Source organism: Centroberyx gerrardi, chromosome 19 (assembly GCF_048128805.1).
Source record: "Centroberyx gerrardi isolate f3 chromosome 19, fCenGer3.hap1.cur.20231027, whole genome shotgun sequence".
NCBI classification, from domain to species: domain Eukaryota; kingdom Metazoa; phylum Chordata; class Actinopteri; order Beryciformes; family Berycidae; genus Centroberyx; species Centroberyx gerrardi.
In genome coordinates this window covers 20,175,363-20,197,178 of record NC_136015.1, presented here as the reverse complement: position 1 = coordinate 20,197,178, position 21,816 = coordinate 20,175,363, and the positions used below count along the sequence as shown (strand labels likewise).

The 21,816-nt window shown below is 42.2% G+C and overlaps 2 protein-coding genes across 4 annotated transcripts; one reads left to right on the top strand and one right to left on the bottom strand.

The window, feature by feature from the left end:
- Positions 1-5,872: 5,872 nt before the first annotated feature.
- msto1 (misato mitochondrial distribution and morphology regulator 1) lies at positions 5,873-14,537 on the top strand. Its single transcript, XM_071894993.2, has 14 exons — positions 5,873-6,040; positions 7,281-7,410; positions 7,725-7,794; positions 8,249-8,324; positions 8,507-8,570; positions 8,710-8,860; positions 9,491-9,605; positions 9,950-10,084; positions 10,166-10,318; positions 10,947-11,078; positions 11,644-11,828; positions 12,740-12,844; positions 12,943-13,055; positions 13,840-14,537. Exons 1-14 carry the CDS (start codon positions 5,957-5,959, stop codon positions 14,100-14,102), a joined length of 1,776 nt encoding a protein of 591 aa, XP_071751094.2. The 5' UTR covers positions 5,873-5,956; the 3' UTR covers positions 14,103-14,537.
- An 820-nt stretch (positions 14,538-15,357) lies between these two features.
- On the bottom strand, positions 15,358-21,084 carry srsf4 (serine and arginine rich splicing factor 4). 3 transcript variants are annotated; one of them, XM_071894987.2, is made up of 6 exons: positions 20,931-21,084; positions 19,871-20,010; positions 18,155-18,261; positions 17,165-17,379; positions 16,717-16,794; positions 15,358-16,303 (listed from the first exon to the last, which is right to left on the bottom strand). In XM_071894987.2, exons 1-6 carry the CDS (start codon positions 21,035-21,037, stop codon positions 15,796-15,798), a joined length of 1,155 nt encoding a protein of 384 aa, XP_071751088.1. In that variant the 5' UTR covers positions 21,038-21,084; the 3' UTR covers positions 15,358-15,795. The 3 variants fall into 3 exon arrangements, with proteins under 3 accessions (XP_071751088.1, XP_078146281.1, XP_071751090.1); XM_078290155.1 differs by lacking the exon at positions 20,931-21,084 and adding an exon at positions 18,730-18,924 and having other exon boundaries at positions 19,871-20,008; XM_071894989.2 differs by lacking the exon at positions 20,931-21,084 and adding an exon at positions 18,778-18,924 and having other exon boundaries at positions 19,871-20,008.
- Positions 21,085-21,816: the final 732 nt, after the last annotated feature.

Below are 21,816 nucleotides of genomic sequence, written 5' to 3'. Positions count from 1 at the left end.
AACGTTATTCATTTTCTCCGTTGCTTTTTCTACCACAGGTTCCTTTTTAACTGCCTTACATTTCTTTTTGCGTCTGCATTTTGGTAAAGATGTCATCTGTGAACCATCTGTCAAAGACGTAATAAAACTATCTTCAGGTTGTGCGCTCACTCCTTGGACCTTTCCGTCACTACTAACTAATTCGGTAGATGTCGTTTTTTTCTGTTTTATTTTCTTGCATTTCCTGCCCTCATCCTTCTTGTTTTCTTGTGGATTTTCAGTGAAAGCGTTGCCAGGCTCCTGTTTCAGCCTCTTTCTTTTCCCTGTTTGCTTCAGTGATTTCTGAGCTGCATCCAGTCCTTTATTATCGATTTCTTCATCAGCTTCTCCTGCATGAACCAGCTGACTGCCCAGCGGCCCCAAACATCTATGTTCCTCTCCGATACCATGAACAGAAGTCAGTGTAGCGGGTTTCTTAGCATTTTCCATGTCTTTACTAGGGAGTTTCCTTTTCCTGCATGGTTTTGTTGTTTTTATGGGTGTGACATGACTCTCATCTGATTCTTTCTTTACCTCTGTCAGAGGAAAACCAGGCTCACACTTCTCATCCAAATCAGGATTTATAGTTTGCTCTTTACTGGCCTTTTCCTTCTCTGTTCTTTCTTTTTTACTTTTTCTTTGACGTTTCCCTTTCGGTGGTTTCTCAGGATCCTTAGTCCTGGATGTTTCCTCCTCCACTTGTTTCTCCACAGACTGCACATCAAGATCTCCACTTTTTTCTTTAATAGGGGCATTTGAAGCTACTGCAGATGCATTCTTAGTTTTCCTCTTTTGTCGTCTGCTTGCCTTTGAATCACTGTTGTTAGGTAATGTCGGTGTCACCGGTTCACAGGCCGGTTCAGTCTTAATGTGTGATGTCTGCAGGAACAAATCAGAAGACGCACTGTGATTCATCGCTCCGTAATCACAAAATGAAACAGAGGAAGCTGTTTGACAAGATAACGGCACATCAATAGCTTCTTCTTTGCATTTCTTATTTTTAGCAGCAGGTTTTCGTGGTTTTGAAATGACGGTATCTACTTTATCATGAGCTGTTTTGGTTTGTTTTCTCTGGGAAATTCCATTTGTTGAGAGCAAATGCACAGCGCTTTGATCCCGTTTGCATTCCGATTTAGATGCAGTGATTCTCTTTTTCTTATCTTTCTTTATGGTCTTGGTCGGGTCATTCTCCGCAGATGGAGGGAGTGACTGCTCTGTTGCGGAGTCTGGTGAACACAAACTCGACTTTGCGTTTTTCTTTCGAGATCTAATTTTTTCTTTAACATTTTCTGTGGCAAAGTCCTGGTTTTCGGTTTTAACTGACACCTCATCACTGGGGGAAACTAATAAAGAGGCACCTGCTGAGTCTTCTGACTTGATGATGGATTCAATAGGTCTTGATGAATCTAATGATATAGTTTCAGAAGATATGTGTGGAGGGCTGTTCATATATTCCACAGCGGACTTTAATTTTGGGCTGCGACACTGTGTTCGGGCTGATCTTCTCGCAGGGATCGTTGATGAAGTCGATGCTGTGATTTCTGTCTCCTTCTTCCTTTTCTTTACTTTGGGTGAAGCCTGAGACAGATGGGGCTGCTGGGAAAACAGTACATCCCCGTTACTGTCACTGTTTATTTCCCCCTCCTGAACTATAGCCAGCAGCTTAGCCATCGACATCAAAGTCTTTTTCTTGAACGGTCGCCCAGGTTTCTTCTTCAGTTTCAGCACCTCTGCAATGCTCTTCGCTCCAGATGGGTCCTTGTTGTGTATTTCTGCAGCTGTTGTGCGCTCAGTTACTGTTGTGAACGCCGCTGCCTTGTTGTCGTCCGTCTGAGTGACAGCTGACCCCAACAAACCTTCTGTGACAGACTGTGGTATCGTCACATCATTACAATCTGCTGATATCTGAGGTGAAAATGTTTGTTTAATGCTCTTTTTGCCTCTGTCTTTTGGATCTCTGCGTGACTTTTTCTTCTGCTTAGAGGTTTGAGTTTTACATACGTCTAAATCAGACATTGCTGCTGGGCTATTTCCAGTTAAATCACTTTTATTATCTTCTTTGAAAGCCACTGAGCTCATTTTCTTTGATTCCCTCTGTACTTCTGATGCTGTTATCGGCCTGGAAAGCAATGGGGCTTCTTGTGCCGAAACAGGAACATCTAGCAAATTAGTGGAAGTGCTACAGTCTCTTTCTGTTGCTGCTGATATGTTTGATTCTTTTCTTGCTTTCTTTTTGCTGGTTGAAGGATTCCTTTTTCCTTTGCATGTTTTGCTCAATTCTTCGACAGTCTTTGCTGCTGTTGAAGAAATCACGTCTGCTGAATTAGTTGGAAGTACAGTTTCTTTGTCACAGCCGTTCTCTCTGCCTTTGACAGAATTAGTTTCATTAATTATGTCACTTTGAGAGGTAACTGGAGAAACTGATGGTTCACATTCTACCAAACGGCCATTTGAGGATTTCCCTTTTGACGCTTCTGTGGCTTCTGAATCCCATCCTTGAGCAATTACAAAGAGTTTAGCCATTTTCATGAGAGTTTTCTTCTTGCAGCGCCGGCCAGGTTTGAGCCTCTGCTGCTGCTGCATTTGATGAAGAACTGAGCTGTATGACATATTCTCTTCCTTGTTCTCTACAACTGGTGCAGCCTGATGGGAAGAATTTATATCACTTCTGTCATCCACGGCTTGTCTGTGTGTTTCGTCATTCAGAGGATGCTGGAACATAAGCTGCCTTGGTTCGACAACTTTATTGGAGCAGATTGCATCTCCTTTCTTGTACTTTTTCTTTGTGCTAAGAGGCAAAAAATCCTCCATGCCTTCCTTAAGAGTCGACGCTTCTCCACCTGTATCCATGACTACATAACCTCTACTCCCTGCGTCTTGTCTTTTAGTATTTGTCAGTTTCTCTGCAGCAGTGACCTCTAGACCTCGAGAGTGGATGTTCAGACGAAGCCCGTGTTTGTCGGCGTTTCTCTCCTCGTGGTCTGCCTCGCTCGGAAACCTGCTCTCTTCAGCTATTTAAATCTGCTGTTAAATGAAAAAAGCAAAAACAAAGCTACATCAGTGTTATGAATGAAATCTGCCCCCGTGAACTGCTGCTGATATTCAACTGGAGATGACCCACCTTTGGTTCAGTCATTTTCAGAGGTGGAGTTACTGCTGAGGCCGCCTGTTGGACTGTAGTGATGTGGTCCTTTCTCTCGTCTTTCCTGATTCTCTTCTCATCAACAGTCCCGTCTGCGTCAGTCTCAGCCAAACGGAGGTCGAAGCGGCCGCTCTCACCACTGCTGTCCCATCTCCCTACCATTAGAGGACGGGGTTTCTACCTAATATCACAAAATAAAAAAGAAGAGAATATATTATCTCTAAAAGAATAATATTTCCTTGCATAATCCAAACAACAAACATCTGTGGTCATAAAAACCTGAAATGAACTACACACCATTAGTGTGCAATTACAATGACAGCTGATGTCAACACTATATCAAACAGTAGAACATGTTTTGAAGTAGTTGACAAGAAGCTGCAAAACTAAATCCTACATCACTTATTGGAAAAAGGGATTATGGCTTTACAGAAAACTTGCCTAGATCTGACATGTTAGGCTACATATCCCACAAATTACACTGGAAACAAATGTCTAATTGCAAAAAAATCTTGTTTTGGTATAGCTTGATAGCTGAATACTATTGTGTCAGTTGGTCATGCAGAATGTGCGGCATGAAGGTTTGGATTAAACTGATTTTGGCCTTTGTTATATTGCTAGATGAGAGCTTTTGCACCACTTTACAGTTCCTGACGGGTTAATATAGCAGTTTGGTTTAGTGGTTTTTAAGACATGACTTCAATGTTCTCAATGTATAAAGAGAAAGAGGTAACAATAAAATAAAATAAAATAAAACTGAAAGCCTAATTGTGTTGCTTTCATTTGATCTGCTGTAATCTATTTTCAAAATTGGACAATTGACCCAAAGACTGATGCTGTACAAATGGAGACAATCTGCAAATTATAGACGACAAGCTTCTGGAAAGAAAACGACGCTTTGGGTAGTTGCGGCCTACAATATGTGTTATTACCTCAGGATACAACGTAGTGGATAGGCTAATTGGCTAATTGGGTTGACACTGGGAGGAGAAGACAAGTGAAAGTGCAAACATGAAAATGGTCACCTCTAGATGTTATGGTTCAACACATAATATTCATATGGTCACCAATAGCAGATTTGGTAATATGTTATTCATCACAACTCAGTGTGTGTAGAGATGGCAACATTCATGCATGCACATGCTTATCAATTACTGACTTCAATCGCGTTGACGCACACAAATCTACAAAATAAAGTCAAATATCGTACGCTATCACAAACACCGGTGATTTGCTTTGAACACCTACTGACAAAAAACTTGAAACAAACAAAGATCCCGTCCTCTATTGTTTTGTAGGCTAGACCGCCTGTGTAGACTTTATTCTTACCGCTTTCATGAATAAGGACCAGACGCTGGATGATCCTCAGGATTTCCACGGCCAGCTCCGGTGTAACAAGAGTCACTTGCATATTAAATGTCATTTGTGTGAATATCTGATGTCGCATGCTTACAGTGTTGTTTTCCTGCAGGAGGAGCAGGAGCGGACCGGAAACTGGGGAACCCCCCCCTTCCCTCCCCTTCTTCCCCCCCTTCTTCCTCCCCTTCTTCCTCCCCTCCCCCTTCCTCTCCTCTCAATCCAATTTGGCAGAGACAGTTGGGAGGCAAAAAATTGACTTCAAAGAATAAATAAATCAGTTATAGAGGTTCGTTCCTATACTGGAGTAATATTTCTATTTTTATTATTACCCTTACTTACCTATTTTTTGAAAGATAATAATCATTTTTAAAAAAAGTCTGTAGAAAAAAGTCTCCTTTATCTCATGTAAAATAAAGGAACTTTTGTATTTGGTGTGCGGAAAGAATCAATACTTTGCAATAGTGTTTTCCCCTGCACTTGCCAGCTGCACACTAAAAAACATGTTTCAGTAGTGCAGGGGTTTATTAATTTTTCACTGTATCATTCAGTTGTGGCCAGGGCTCTGGTCCTTGTTGAGTGCTGCTGGGGAGTTCGATATATATTTGTTCAATATCTTTAAATTTAACCATTTTCATGCCAAAAAAATTACAAGTATTCAGTGTTTCCGACTTTCCGCCCAGAATTTTACACTTGTCCTGAAACAGCATTCAGACCATCATGGGACACTAAAACTCTCCATTGAAACCCAGACTAGTGAAATTCTTTTTGGGTCAGCAGCTCCTTGAGGCCAGTGTTGACCCACATATTTATGGTATAGTTTTTATATAGCGCGTATTTTGCATTAATTGCTTGTCTCAAAGTTCTACTGCTGTAATCTGAGCATCAAGACGAAGTGAGAGGTTTCACTTCTGCCTACGTCTGTTATTCCCGTTGTCCCCTTTTCATCTGAGAGACTCTGATTTGCTGATCGATGTAGTCAAACAGTGTAATGTTTAATGTCGGGGAAAGAAATGACTCAATAGTGAATAAATTAGCTTCTGTGTGCATTGGAAATAGCATTAGAAAGTGCAAGATGATCAGGACTAGTGGACAAGAGTTTCCACAGGCTTATGGATAGGACCTCCTTGGCTGCAATATGGTTTGAAATATCCTGCTTCATATATTATCTTTGCTTCAGTCAACCAACGAGAGCGCTGTGCGCCGCACGTGAAAGCTATGGCACGGTGAAACCGAACTATTACGATGACGTCGTTTGCACAGCCAATAATATTACTTCATAGTTTGTTTCAACCAATGGAAGCCCGGAGATTATTAGTTTACATCCGGGACAGTTGTTGTATTAGGTAGACGCTGTTCAGTGTTGTCATTTCAAAATATGTTCATCATGCTCAAAGAAGAGATATTTACATTTTATCCGGACTGTTAATTCCCCTCACGATGAGCAGCCTTTGTAGAGAAGTCGTCACTCTTCAGTTGGGACACTATTCAAACTTTGTGGGGACGCACTGGTGGAATTTACAGGTGAGGATAGTTTAGGCTAACGCTAGCTAGCTTGCATGTGTTTTCAAACTTTAGAGCTTGCTTGGTTTTTTCTGCATTATCTGTCGGTTTAGCTAGCAGTGGGAATGTATGTGCAGGGTTTGTTTTAACAGACTGAGATGGACACGACACAGCTAAGCTAGCAAACGTGGGGGTTAGCAGACAGTAAACGTTAGCTAGCAGGCCAAGTCTGCTAGTCATCACATGGATAAACAATGACATGACTGTATGGTCAGGAAATCTCCTTTTTTAGACCGATGATGCAAATTGGCAAAGAGTCTTGAGCACAAGATGTGTAACTGGCAGATGTATCGCTAAATAAGGCACATACCATATTATTCAATGTAACAACAGATTGATGTAGAGACTGTGCATCCTTCCAGCATCCAACTCCAGAATGGAGCAGTCTGTCTCTAAAATAAAAACTAGACCCCGATTAACATCTTAACCACCTCACAGGTTGATCTAGTCTGCTGGTTCTGTGGTTTCTGGCTTTGGGAGAGCTGGTCGTGTTTACAGGTGTTGACTGGACTGTGTTAGACCATAATGACATGAATGCTTGTTGTGTTCTTCCCTGTATGGGACTGGAAAACGCCCTCATAGGACATTTATGCAGAGTTAGCATTTGTTAGCAATACTTGTGCATGTTAACTGGTTTTAAAACACTATTACTTGTTATGTGCCATTCCACATGGCTTGCACATAATATCTACAGGAATAGTAAGGATATTGAATAAAAATGTTGTGCACTAGTATTTGTATAGTCCAATGTCTTTCTTTTTTCAGCAGGCTCAAGCAACAGAGGTCAAATTTAAACTTGGAGTTGAGCTTCATACTTCAATCGCAAATTGTCAAATGATTTTGTTGTTGTACACAAAATCCCAAAGTTCACTAGTCACTTTAACTATTTAACTATTACCAGCCAATTCGGTTTTTGGGAAAGACCTGGGACCTCTAAATAATGGTTGGTTTGGTTACCTGCCAGAGTGCCATAACTTTTACAGCCACAGCTAAAATTTACCAGCATTTGGCAGGTGGCAATTTGTCACTCTCAATGTTTGTAGATGTGAACATGTGTGAGATCTTCCGTTACTATTGGCTGTAATAGATGGAGGGGAATCTTCTTATTTCCTACATCTTTGATATTATATAGACTCTGCCACTTAAATGGAGATGGATGCCTTTTTTAACTCACACTCACTGTGTTGTCTTTGTTTTTCAGGATGCCTCCTTGTCGTACGACCCTGAGTTGCCCCCAAGTGAGATCCAGAGCGATGTTGTGTTTCGAGAGGGACAGACGCTGGGCGGCCACGTCACTTACACTCCGCGCCTCATCGCCATGGATCTCAAGGGTAACTTAACATGATTTTGTACAGGGCAAAAACATCCTCTGTGCTGTTGCTGGTTTTAGTCCTAGTTTAATCCTGTCATCTAAGATTTTGTTTGTCAATCGCTGACATTAACACAGTTTCATACGATGATGTTGACATGTGTGAAGCTTGGTAAGCTTGTCATGTTTGTCATTCCTAAATATCTGTCCCTTTCCTCCTCTGGTTCTCATTTGATTCTACTACATGGTGTTAGGAGCCTTTATTCCACCCAGTCTAACATCACACTGTATGACACCTGTTCTCTCTGTTTGCCTCTCAATCTGTCTCTGTAACAGGAAGCCTTCAGACTCTACGGCAACAGGGAAGTCTGTATGAGACTGACAAAGACACCACCACTTTCACATGGTAAATAACAGGGTGTGTGTATGTGCGTACATGCGTGTGTGTGTGTCTTTTTAGGTGTTTTTTTTTAGACATTGGCTGTTCACAGGTACAGTATGTCCTTATTGGAATATTTTCTGTCAGCACCTGGCTCTTTGTCAGAAAATACAAGCATGTTTAGGTCACAGCAAATTCTGGTGTTTGCTCGTTGCCTTCTGCTCCATGCGACGCACTTTGGCGAAATACATTCATTAGCAATCAATTTTAGTCTCAATTCCTGTGTTGAGAGCTAAATTTGAAGGAATTGTCTTTATTTTATGTAACGAACCAAACCCCTTATCAGTGGATATATCAGATATCACTAGTTTTTCTCTCCTATTAATATAAAAATATGTGTTGGACCCAGAAGTGTTGATTGTGCGCCTAGTGTCTATGTGCCTAATGTCTGGTGTATATGAAACTGTGCTGTATCTGGCAGGGAGGGAGACATCATGATGCATGAAGAAAGTCCTCCGACCAAGAACTTCTTCCTCCAAGATCTGGACAAGCTGGATGTGAGTATTTAGGGCCGGCAGGAAACTGATGACTTCATATTTTCCAGTATTGTCTTGAGACATTGATGCCAAGCATTTGGTATCATTGGTACATTTGGCACATTGATACGTGCGTAGTACTGCAGCTTGATGGAAACCTCCTCATATTAGTGCCTCATCCTGACAGCTCTCTTTGTCTCCAGAAGGGGGAGATATTGGCCGATGATTTTGCTGATTTTGCCTCCAGCTCCCCACCTCAGCGCTCAGGTAAACAAAACCTGACTAAACATGTCAGGTTCTCGTTTAGACTCCTCATTAACTATTATTATCGATTAACAAAATATAGTTAAGCACAGCAGTAGCCACTCGCTCATCTGTCAGGCTCTGAAAACTCTCCCGTTGGCAGGTTCGGTGAGTGTGGAGACGGTGAACAGCCGCCTGGATCGTGTCCAGAAGGGCTACAGGCTGGAGGGCAGCGTCAGGGTTTGGTCGGACTTCCTCAGAATCCACCTGCACCCCCGCACCATCTCCGTCATCCACCAGTACAACCACGACGGGTGAAGAGCCGCACCACATTTACTACACTTTGTTGGGGGAAATGTGGGGAAGTTTTGGGGTTGACAGGGTTATTTGTGGGATTATGTTCCACCACTGAAGACTGATTAATATTGAAATGCAGAGTTTCACTGGAAAATTTCAGTTACTCTTCTACAAAATGAAGAAAGTAAAGCACATTATAATAATAAAAAACTTTATTTGTATAGCACCTTTTTAACAGTGTTACAAAAAGTGCTTCATAAAGCAAGTACAAAATACAGCAGTAAGACAGAATAAAATAACACATAAAAGGATCAGAGAACATAATAAAAAAGTAAATATAAGGAAGAGATATAAAGATATTATTGGTTACTACTAATATTATGAGTCATCTTAAGACATTTGCTCACAAAATATTCATGTTTATAGGATCGATTTGCATGTGTTTCGTTTTTGAATGAAGCCTGCCAATCAAACCATGAATCATTTATATTGTTTATAGTGATAACATATACAGATCTGAAGTGACCAGTCAGTCTCAACAACCTTTGTGTGTGTGTGTGTGTGTGTGTGTGTGTGTGTGTGTGTGTGTGTGTGTGTGTGTGTGTGTGTGTGTGTGTGTGTGTGTGTGTGTGTGTGTGTGTGTCCAGGGAGGCTCATCGTCTGGAGGCGTTTGGGCAGGGAGAGGCTCTGCTGCAGGGGGCGGTGCTGGAGGAGCTGGAGGACAAACTGCACTTCTTCGTAGAGGAGTGTGATTATCTTCAGGTAACGCCACACCTCAGCTCTCCTCCTGTTTTATTGCTTTTATTTTAAATACTTTTCTGTACTGTAATCTCTCAGGGAAGCATTACATAAAAGGTGACACAGTTTTGTTTTGTTTTTTGTGGGGGAATTAACAAAAATCAGTGATTGAGTTCAGTCTGTTGCTGCCCAATGATCAAGATGATTATTATTTTTATTTTATTATATATTTTTCTTCAATTTTGAATGTATTCGCTCATGCACTAAGTCCCTGAACACTCATATATTAGCTCTTGACTCGTCTTCCCTCTTTCCTTCCCCGTCCCTTCATCTTCCTCCTCTTCTTTCTCCTCCCGTTTTCCTCCCAGGGCTTCCAGGTGCTGTGCGACTTGGCCGACGGCTTTGCAGGCCTGGGGTCAAAGGTCACCGAGATGCTGCAGGACTCTTACGGCGGGAGAGGCATCCTAACCTGGGGGATGGCACCCGTCAGTCACCCAAATTCAGTGAGTGAAAAAATCGCTTTAGAGGCACAGTTATGTATAAGCACATTTTTTGTCCTGACAGCATTGTTTCTGTTGAATCAGACTCCAATGAAGGACCTGTACCACCTGATAAACTACGCCTTAGGGACGGTGCACCTGGCCAATCACAGCTCTTTCTTCTGCCCTTTGACCTTGCGCGGCGGGCTGGGCAGACGACCCGCCTCTCACACGGCGTTCCCCCACCTGACGTACGATGTGAGTCTCACTCACGCTCTTTTCCACCTTGCATGGTTAAAGGAAAATATGTTTTAACTCCTTCACTTAGACTAAAATGATTTTTTAGACTTTTTAGAAGATGTTATACTTGTGGTGCTGTTGATTGTATTTTCTTCTACTATATATGTATATGTACAGGGTTCCCACACTCCTGGAAAACCTGGAAAAGCCATGGAATTTTATATGAAAAATGATAAAAGGGAGAAAAGTTACGGAAAAGTCATGAAATTTTATTTGTGAAGTTAATGATTTTTGGTTTTTTTTCTTGAATACTGTCAAAAAGCTGTAGCTGGCTCAGAAACAGTCTAGACTTCCCTGTTAGAGGAACATATTGTTGGTTAAAATAATATTATAATCCTTGATTTTAAAGTGAAAAACAAACTAATTCTTAAAGTTAGTGTAACTGATGGTTACTTTTTAATTCTGTCTCATTAAACTTTGGCTAGGGAAATTTGAAAAGGGGTCATGGAGAAGTCATGGAAAAGTTTTGGAATTTCGTCAGTGAAAAGCTGTGGGAACCCTGTATAGAAAATGTATATAAAATGTGGTCTATCTAATTGTGTCCGTCCAATGGTGTGTGTTTCTCTTTGTGCTTCCCTTGTGCCAGCCGTCACTGTGGTACCACTCCAGCTCGGTCCTGGCTCTGGCCCTGGACTCGCTCTCTGCGCCTTACAGGCTGAGGCACAACAGCGTCCCCATGTGGCAGGTGGCCGACGCACTTGCCGTATCGGGGAGAAAGGTGACTTCGTGCTGTCAGATCAGCTCTACAGTGTCTGTCCATGTGGTCAGCTCGTGCCACGTTCACGTCATGTCGGAAGAAACGTTGCTCCAACTTGGAACGTGTTTAACTCGTTGGAACGCACGTATCCAAAGTTATTTTTATTTCTGAATTTGAAATCAACCATAAATGAACTGCAGAATACATTACCTGCTTTTACTTGATTGATTACTGTGAATATAATGGATCATTTTAATTTCATATTATCTTGGACTGGATTCGCTGTAATGTATGGGTGGCTGTGTGAGGCTGATAAACAGTTTTTCCCAGTTGGCAGGTCATATTTTCAGTAAATTCGACATGACGTGAATGCAGCATTAGCCTAAGACCACTAAACACACATCAGTAGCTTTTAAATGCAAATGTTTTAACACAATCAGATAACTGGGCGCATTGAATGAGATTCTCTGCCTCCTGTATCCAACAAATCCACTGCAGCAGGAAAGACCGTACCGGAGGATGGAAAAGGAACAATAAGCCTTTCTTCAAGTTTCCTTTAGTTTTTACGGGATAATTTGAATTCCAGGTGGTGGCTGCTTATGGTGCCGTTCCCTTTCCCATGATGCACGGCAGCTCTCTCCCCGACGCCCTGAGTGTCTGCGCGGATGCGTTACCATGGAAACCCCTGTCGGCTTGCTCGGAACTCGGCGACGGCCGATGCTACGGCCAGTTGGTGACGCTCAAGGGATTTGAGGGCCAGAGGCTAGTCAGGTCAGACTTTTTGGATAAATTGATTGTAATATGCTTTTTCTGATGTTTATTCAGTCATGTTGTGGTTGTTTTTACTGAAACTTTGTATAGATGCCAGGAAATGATTACTGGCTGTGTTATGTGGTGCTGCTGAAATAAGGTTTATTTCCACAGCAAGCACCTTTAGATGAACCCTGCTCTTTGAGTCATGTTTATTTGCCCAAATGAAAATGAAATGTTAGATCTTGAGAATTTCACAGTACGCCTGAAGATGGCCTATCACTCTTTTCATTATCTTCTCACCATCAAATTGTAAAATATAAACAGCAGTGTAGCTGAAAGACTGAAATTCATACTGTAGAACATTTTCTCTATCTCTGCAAAGTTTGATAAGTAGGAAATTTATCTAGGAATGCTTTCAAGGTAGCAAGCTAGATATTGAGGCTATAATACTCACTAGAACTAACAACATATGTCTCCCTAAATTGATTGTATAAAACTAGGTGACTCTTACAGCTTGGCCAGACCAAGCCAAAACTAGCCACAATTTATGACATGAATGCATTGCATTCTTTTAATAGATCGTGATATTGCAACCATGTCTGTTTCACAAAATAAGCAGTTGGGTGAAGATGAAGAACAATGAAACTGTTTAACTGTTTTCTCTCTCTGGTGCTGAAACTAGATATGGATTCTAGCTGTGCCTGATGGACTCAATATCAGCAAATCATTACATTCTCTGGCTAGTTGACTAATCAATGGAGACACAAATCAAGACGCACCAAGTCACGACAGCCAAGCTGAACCTGGCTAGTAGACACAAGGGATTCGACTACGCTCAGGCCAAACATCAGCCTGAAAATCACATTTTTAAAAAACCCCATTACATCTCTTTTACTATGTTGCTGAAATGCTGTGATCTCTGCCTCCAGCTCTCTGGCTCCAGGAACTCAGCCGCCCACTCCTCTGCACAGCCTGCACAGTGGGGAAGACATCCTGGCATCCTACATCAGATCCTTCTATCCCGCAGCTCCTCTGTGAGTCCCCACACTGACACATGCTGATAACAAACAAGCAAACTTGACTTCAACCGACTAACTGACTCTGCTCTCTCCTCTCCATCCCGGCCACACAGCGCTCTGCAGCTGGTTTCCACCCCCAGCAAGCTGACTCCGCCTTTCCCACAGATATTCAGCCAGTCCCTCGGTGCTCAGGGCTTTTTGCAGAGCCAGGCCCCGCCCCCTGGCTGTGAGTACACCTTGATTCCACTTTTCTCTCCAAGAGGTGTCTCTCTGGTCTCGCTACAGACCTGACTATTGTTTGGATGTTTTCGGTACCGGTATCGTAATTTGATTGGGACGCATTATGTTGTGTTCTGTGTTGAGGGGGGAAAAAAAGAAAATCTGGAAAAAAGAGAATCTGGCATCTGACTTTAAGATTCCTGGTTCATTGCAGATTCTCTAACCACACCCTAACTGTACTTGTATACCTTTAATTGTGTGCTTCCAATCAGTCGTCTTGGTCTGGTTTTATTCTTTGCTTCCTGTCTCCGTACGAATAAACACCCCATTAGAGGGCATGTTCCTTGTTCCAACTGATTTGACTGAAAGAGAACCAGATTCTTTGTAGTTGAAAATCATTTTTTTGCGCAAATGTGGATTCAAAGGTTTTAGAAACTTCAACTTGCAAATCATAGAGCAGCACCTTTGTGTTTGTGTTATATACTGGAACATTAAATCAGATGCGCTCATCTCCAAACCTTTAAGCTACTTGAACGAGTGCAGACTCATATACTTACACTATATGCAAATAATGTCAAAAACATGTAGTTTGTGAGTGCGGACATTATTTCTATATAGTTTTGTGTCTATGAGTCTGCACCCGTTAAGGGAGTAGCCTAAAGGTTTGGAGTTCAACGTATGTTCCAGTATGTAACATGTTACATGCTACTGGGCCTGCTCTGCACCCAGCTCAGTTTCCTCTTTAGGAGTCAGGTTGCATCTTAAACCTCTGTCCCTGTCTGTCTCTGCAGCTCCGGTCCCAGCAGTCTTGTCCGCTCCAGTCTTGACGTCCCTCCAGTCCGGCCCTGCGCTCGGCACGTGGCTGTCGGAGCTGCACCGCGGTGCCAGCACCCTCGACATCCGCCGCACGGCGCCCAGCTTCCTCTCCCAGGGGCCCGAGATGGCCGACTACCAGGAGGCCCTGGAGCAGCTGCGCCTCCTGGCCCGGTGTTACCGTGACGACAGCGGCGGCGTGACACGCTCTTCGTCTGAGGAGGACGACGATGATGACTGACATTGTGAGAGTCTGTGTGAGAAGGGTCCATGACTGTCTGGATAGACAGATCTCCACTAACCTGTCAGCCCATCCGCTTTGTTTACTCGCCTGCAGATCTATGCATGCATTCTCACAGATACAGGGAGATGAACAGGACGCGTGCCTCTGGTTTACTAAGACTGACAAGACTGAATTACATGCTAACAGAAAGAGGTGAAACGGTTTGTTTTTAAAAAAAAATACAAAAAGCACTTGAAGTAAGTTGAAACACAATAAAAATCTGAACAGAAACCAGCTCCAGTAAGAGAGAGGATATAAAGAAGTCAATGTAGACCTCGATATGGATATACGTGTACTAGTCAATAATGTATGGATGGAGCATTATGAGAATGTACGGACTGTGGATACATTTCCTCTGATGACTTTGTATATCTGTAATTAAATGTATTTTATACTAAATGCTGTTTTCAATAAGTACACGTCTTTTATTATATTTACATTAACTGATGTTGTCACACCTCTGTTCTGGGTAAAGGTAGTGTGAATCTCAGTGACACTTATTCTGGATTGTTTACACTTCCCAATGTTTTTGCACACCTTGGGAATCATTGCCGAAAGGATGACAAGCACACAAATTTCAGCAAGATGCAGTGTGGTTAATTTTAACTGTTTAAAAATGATAAAATGAAGGTTGTTACCATGTTGGGAAATGACATCATTGAGACTTTAACGGCGTCTTGACTAGGGATCAGAAGATTCCCATTTTTTTTTTTTTCTCCCCAATACTTAGTTTACAGTTTGGCTTGAGTGAAAAAGATATGGCTGTGTATATATGTAATTAAGCATCAATTCAATTACATTCTCACTTGCACCTCAACATCTACACGTATGTCTTGAACAAGGAGGTTTAAGAGAAATGGGAGATCTTGGATTAAAACTTGATTAGTTGTATTTAATAACTATACACTACAGTTTGTGCTGAATTAATTTGCTTCCACAACATTTAATACCCATAGATCAGTTAGAAACTTAACAGCTAAGAACAATTCAAACATCCACAAATGGAAACCTTGGAGCAGTCACTCAGGAGGCTTTGCTATGTACTACTACTCCAATTTACTGGCAATAATTTGCAATTATATTACCAAAGATGTTTATGTAGAGGGCAGCTGGATTTTCTTTGAGCACTCAAATCCAAAATGTAGCAGTACAACTACCTTAATACCTCTGAATCAGTTACCAAAATAAATACAAATCCACCATTAACTACAAATCGAGTCAGGCAAACTTTTATTCTGAAATAAAATGATACAAGGATTTCACAAAGGTGAGGAGTTGTTAGAACATAACAATCCCACCCAGCATATTGACAGAAGAACAGTATGCTTTTACATGTGTGATAAAAAGGCTAGGACACATACTATAGCATAATTCAATCATTTAAACTTATAAAACTGAGATCGCACCCTGTTATTTTACAAACACCTCCATAAGAGACAGATCTAATGAAAAAATATGTAGAGTAAAAGTCAAATAAAATGGAGAAGCATGAGCATGAAGGACACATCGAGCAAGAGTGCCTGGTATTCTACAGCTAGTTATCAAAAAACAAAAAGAGACAGGGACAGGGTCGAGGGATTTGGGGAATGTAAGTGGAGGAGAGGGGGGGGCGTTGGGATAAGGGCTCATGACAGACAGTCCCAACTCGGGACTAGGATCGAGAACGGGAGCGAGAACGAGACTGGGAGCGGGATTTGGAGCGGGACTCTGAACGGGAGGCGGATGGAGAACGGGAGCGGGCTTTGGCAGGCGAGGGGGAGCGGGATTTGGATTTGGACTTGGATTTAGACCTGGCTCTGGGTTTGGACTCGGCGGGGGTGCGGGAGCGGGAACGGGAGCCCCTCTCGGCCGCGCCCCCCTCCTCGTCGCTCTTGGCCTGCTCGCGGCCCTTGGAGCCCGATTTCCTGGAGCGATCCTTGACCCCTGATCTAGAGCGGGATCTGGAGCGAGAGCGAGATCTGGACCTGGACTCCTCTTTCCTGCCCCTCTTCCCTTCTTTCTTGTTCTTTTTGCTGCGGCTCCTGCTGCGGCTGCGTCCTTCGTCGCGGCCGCGGCCCTCCTTTCCCTTGTGAGCGCCGTTACTGCGCTCCTCATCCTCTTTCTTTCCCTTGGCCTTATTCTTCTTGCTACGGGAGCGGCTGCGGGAGCGGGAAGCCGCCCTGTGGACAAAATCACAAAGCAAATTAAAACATTTTCAATGGAAAACTCGAGGCAACCAAAGCTAGATCAAACAGACCGGTTTGTTTCCAGGTGCTGTAAAACTCATTCCTTGGTCGTTTCCTGCACTTGACATTTTTATTATTTTATCGGATCGGCCACCTAAGCTTTCTCTACTATGTCTTCCCTACTCTGGTTTCAAATGATCAAAAGAAATAAATAAAACAAATGTAAAAATTTAAAATGTGAGTGAACTGCCCACTCTCCTGAAAAAAGTGAAAAGGCAGTTTACTACTGTGTCTTATAACTTTGGGGAAGCTGTTAATGTTCAAAAGTGCTGTCAATCCTAGGCTATAGAAATTCTTGATCTGGGTGGTATTCCTCTGTATTCCCTGCAGGAAGCTGGACTTCTCACCTGGAGCGGGAGCGGGAGCGGCTGCTGCTCTCACTGCGGCTGCGGCTCTTGCGAGACCTGCGGCTCCTGGAGCGAGACCTGGGAACCACCCGGAGAAACAGAGAAAATACAGTGAGAACACGTGGCTTAAGAAATTATTATAGAAAACAGGTAGTTTCAGCCAGCAAACATTTTGGTCAGGGTTCCAACTGTGCTTGATTTTGATGAAACATGGCTAGCTTTATTTTATTGGTTGCTAGGCCGACTCTTGTGGTAACCAAGGACCTCAGGGATCTTTGTTTTCTCCCATATTTTATTTTTTACACATGTATGCTACTTTAATAGATGACTTGGCACCACCACTCTACCTATAATCACAATAAAATGCCCTCTTGGGTATCGTTGCTATACTTAGAAACGCGTCTATACGCATCAGTAAGTCGGATAACATTACAGCGGCGTATCTGACCTGGAACGGCTGCGACTGCGGGAATAGGAGCGACGGCGTCTGGCACCGGGACGGTCTTCGATGAGCCGGATCTTCCTGCCGTTCACCTCCGTGCCGTCCAGCTTCTCCAGCGCCCGCTTCATGTCAGAGTAGAGCCTGAACTCGATCACCCCCTCGTTCCTCCGGCCCTTGTTGGTGTCAGCGTATGTCACCTCCCCTGCCTGCCTCATGTAGTCCTGATGAGAGAAAGATGGTAATTAGAGGGCAAGTCGAGACCTACTTGTTATGTACAGTTGGGAAACCCCGAAAACCTCCAACCATGTTCATTTACCCCCCACGCTGTCTGTAATTTGGTTTGATGCATCAGATTCATTGCGGCAGTAAGAATCAGTGTATTTTCACTGTGTCCACAAAATGGAAAACTATAATAAAATGGGTTATGTCTTTTCTGCATAACCCAATAGAGAGGAATGCTGTTGAGCTATGAAGAAGTTCAGGTGCAGGTGCAAGGAATTAACCGTCAGCACAAGTGCAAGTCAAAGATATATTCTGAAGAGCAAATGCTCCAGTTCATGCTATCAGTGCTCTATCATTTGTTTTTGCACTTGCACCTTCAAGTTTGTCACTGTGCCTTTCTGTAAATAGTGTGTTTATCTTGGCTAGATTTTTCTCTGGCTAATCTTTGACTGTGCGGAATGTGTTTGTCTTTTTCTATTCAAACAGTATTCCTCATATCCGTATTGGGTAATGTAAATCTAGCGCAAGTAGCTCAAGTAATATTAATTAGACACTTTTGAAGAACTATTGCGTGAGGCTCTCTGAACTCTTGTGAAACTGCTGTGATATTTCTAAATCATTACATTTCCAAATTAAACCTTTTTAGACCTAAATAGCAGATCATCCATCAGATAACACTTCAGATGTGTGTATTTGTTATTGTTTTTGGTAATTCTTTTGTTTAGATAACAAAATTGACATGTTATGACTGCCTAAAAAAATGTGACTTCATACCTTCAAGTCCTGCCAGCTGCAGCGGCTGGAAAGGTTCTCAACAATGAGCCGATAGTCTGTCCGTGTCGGTGGGCCGTATCTGTCTCTTCCCCCGCGTCCATATCCACCTTTCAAGGTAATAAGGAAAGACCAAGAGCAATGAGAACCGGAGACCAACTGAGGCATCGCCATAATACTAAACTCCAAGCTACACACTACCAACAATGTCCATATAAATTTGGGAAAAGGGAAACAAAAAGGGGAAAAGCAAAGATGAAAAAGAGCTACACAAAAAGTGAAATAAAAAGAAAATCAAACCAAAATTCATTAACTCCTTAGAAAACTAACTCATCTTTCCTATAAGTCGACGAAGCCTTTTTAATGAAAAAGTCTAGGCCTATACAACACAATTGTAACTGATTAAATTTTGGTTAAAAAGAAAAATATAGACCTACTCTCTAAATAAAAAGGAAAAAAATCAAAATTCAAAAATATATCTGACCGAGGAAGTACTTACGGTGAACTAAAGCAAGTTTCTAAGCTACCATATCTAAAAACATTTCACTGTTATAAAACATGTTCTTTTTTTCAGGCACCTATAAGAGCTGAACCCACATCTGTTCCTAACCCCATGGCATCCTCACCACCCGGCCTGGGCCTAATGGGAAAAGCGGTCTTCATTCACAATGGCTCCCTTTTTTGGTCTGCCCAGGGGCCCAGAATGGTCAAACCACACTCTTGGAAAGGGGACACCATGGCCAGCAATAGGGGCAGGCAGTCAGCAAAGGACTCTTTCAATTAAAACATTGAGGTTCTTTGTTAAATCTTTACCTTTAAATTGACAATCATTTTAAATAAAATAAAAAACGGAATAAAACATCAATAGATTACAAGATACTTCACAATAAAAATTTTAATTTTACAGTATTCAAATCAAGACAATTATTTTCTTCCATCAGCAAATATATCCCAAGCCAATTTCCCCATCATATATTCCCATGTATTCTTGGTTTCACCAAAATATTTTTCCAATCCAGCATATGGAAACCCAAGATATTTTCAAGTCATTGGTGGCTCTGGTGCACACAAATTTAATCGTGTCATCTACTGATAAGAAAATCCCCTCTCACCCCCATTGCTCAATGCTGAAAGAACTGTTAAGTGCATCAGTAAGTGGCGCTCGTACACTGTCTGCCAGTCTATTTGCAAGACAATATAATCCAGATCTGCTGCTCTGTAGTTGCCCTATCCAGAAACTGTGCCACACCTGTATGTTAAACAGACCATCAGAAACCTGGAAGGCTGAGTGAGACCAGAACAATGGCAAATACTGATAAAATTAGGAAGGGGGGGAGGTGTGGACGAGTGTAGTTTCATATGAACAACCAAAAGCTGCAGAGAAAACAACTAGGTGGCACTTAAAGGCACCCATGTTAATTTCCCAACAGGAGGATGGACTCAGCTCAGGCATGAGTAATGGAGATCAGGTACCAGTTGTTAGACTATCTAAAGTAATTCTTCCAATTACACCCCAGAAGAAGAGTGGTGATCCACTTTCGACCATACAATTTCCATTCTGATTACTAGGATGTAAATTGAATGCACATCAGCCACCAAGGACAAGCTTAAAAATTTATGCAATAGAAATTCCAATAGCTGATTCTTTGTAGTGAGTGAAAGCCCTCTTGAATGATATTCCTCATATGTTAAGAAAACAAGATTTTACTGTACACTTACTCCTTCCACCATAGCTTCCATCCCGACGAGGTCCCTTGGTGTGCTCCACAATAACCCTCTCCCCACACAAGTCCTTGCCGTTCAGGTCATACACAGCATCATCTGCATCTCGGGGGTCATCAAATTCAACAAACCCATACCTTCACAGAGGAGGAGAACATGTTAAGACTGGGTCACAGAGAGATTTGGACAGCATGCATTCAGAAACATTAAATACAACTATGACCAGGTTTGCACAAATATTCAAACTATATTAGCTGCCACTGCATAAGGAACACTACATGGGGGAAATACGGTTAATAAGTGACAGGTAAATTAACGATGTGTAGCGTGAGTTCCTTGTATATCAACGGACGCTTGTGGTTTGCGATAACATGATACGATCAAACAAACGTGATCTGTTTTTTTTTTTGGGGGGGGGGGGGGTGTAGTACGTTCACTATTCGTAATCCAATGAAATAATTTTGAAATGTTGTTTTACTGTTTGAAAATCCAGTAATATGTTAAGTAAATTAACATAATCCACAAAAATTGAAATTATTTTTTGCCATTTTCTTCCCTAGCGTGAAATCGAGGCAAGGACACACAAGGGGGAAATATTTTAGGGGATCCACTTTTTGGCACAAAGGTCTGCACGATATAAAGTACATTAAATCTGACCACGTGTATGATTTACTTACAGCAGTTTAGCTTAATGGTACTAAAATGCATTGCAAATGCATGCAAGCGTGTGTCTAACATGGCCACGTACAATTTGGGAAAATAATGTTAGCCAACCATTAGCCCTAGCTCGAGCGCTGTGATTGCTACGCTAGCGCTAGCAAATGCCAACCTTCACTTTAGTTTTCCAGAAACACACCAAATACATTTACAAAGCTATAACCTTGATGTAAAATATATTTGAAGCGGCTGTTGTTGATAGATGGTAAGCGTGTGTTAGCTAGCATTAGCTAATTCAGCTTGTGCCTGTCCAGGCCTGCTGCAGCCAAGGCCCAAAACACACGGTGCGGCCTAAGCAGACGTTAGCGCCGAGAACAACGGTTAGCTTTATCAACGTTACCCGTTTTTCAGGTCGACTTCGAGTATCTTCCCGTAACCCTTGAAGAACTTCTCGACGTCCTTTTCCCGAGCTCGATAGCTTAGTCTTCCGATATACACCCTCGACATTTCCCCGGCTTGTGTGCTACTGGAATGCGAAATCCGTAAGAGAGCACACACGGAGGCGCGAGGCTGTAAAGACGCATAAATTACGTGCGCCTCCTTGATACAATAGGTCGCGAGCTAAAAGGGGCGTGTCTTCACGACCCAGGAACTGTCCGCGCTCTGCCTCTCTCTGTACATGTTGTCCATTATTAAGTACGCTGTCTATTGTTGATTGAATACAATTTTCTCCTATTTTACAGTTGATTTTGACTGAACCTCTCATATCTGATCTGAAAGAAAGGCGGGAGGGAGTCAAAACATGAACAGATATGGTGTTCCACTATTAAACATACCTATGTAACTGCCATAACTATTCAACTGTTTGGATGCAGGAGCCCAAGCTTTAGATGGCTGTCCCGAGTCCTCCTGGGTCCTTTTGTTTGTTCTGATATTTATAACGCTAAAAAAAACAACCATGAAATCAACCATTTCACTACCAGACCATGGTAGTCCAGGGTCCTTGGGAGGGCCCACAAAGTGGATAATAATTTAATTCCACTGTCATTTCATTCAATAGAAGTTAGCACAATCAGAGCAGATTTTGATCGTATGTTTCATCCCACTGCGGTTGTAACCATTTAATGACAGTGGTGCACTTATGATACATGATAATAAATAATGACAAAAGACAAATAAATTCTAAAATGAAGTTCTTGTCAAATAGGGTCTAATGTGTGTGCATATGTGGGTCCTTGGCATGAAAAAGTTTAACATTGTGTGACTTTACAGTAGGTTCATTGTTT

Bases quoted from the DNA above. Each gene is read 5' to 3' on its own strand.
- msto1 (XM_071894993.2), top strand. From the start codon at position 5,957: ATGAGCAGCCTTTGTAGAGAAGTCGTCACTCTTCAGTTGGGACACTAT. The intron at 8,571-8,709 runs GTAAACAAAACC...TCCCGTTGGCAG, and splicing joins CTCCCCACCTCAGCGCTCAG to GTTCGGTGAGTGTGGAGACG. The intron at 9,606-9,949 runs GTAACGCCACAC...TTTTCCTCCCAG, and splicing joins AGGAGTGTGATTATCTTCAG to GGCTTCCAGGTGCTGTGCGA.
- srsf4 (XM_071894987.2), bottom strand. From the start codon at position 21,037: ATGTCGAGGGTGTATATCGGAAGACTAAGCTATCGAGCTCGGGAAAAG. The intron at 20,011-20,930 runs GTAACGTTGATA...TCCTCTGTGAAG, and splicing joins GAAGTCGACCTGAAAAACGG to GTATGGGTTTGTTGAATTTG. The intron at 16,304-16,716 runs GTGAGAAGTCCA...TTTTGTCCACAG, and splicing joins CGCTCCCGCTCCCGCTCCAG to GGCGGCTTCCCGCTCCCGCA.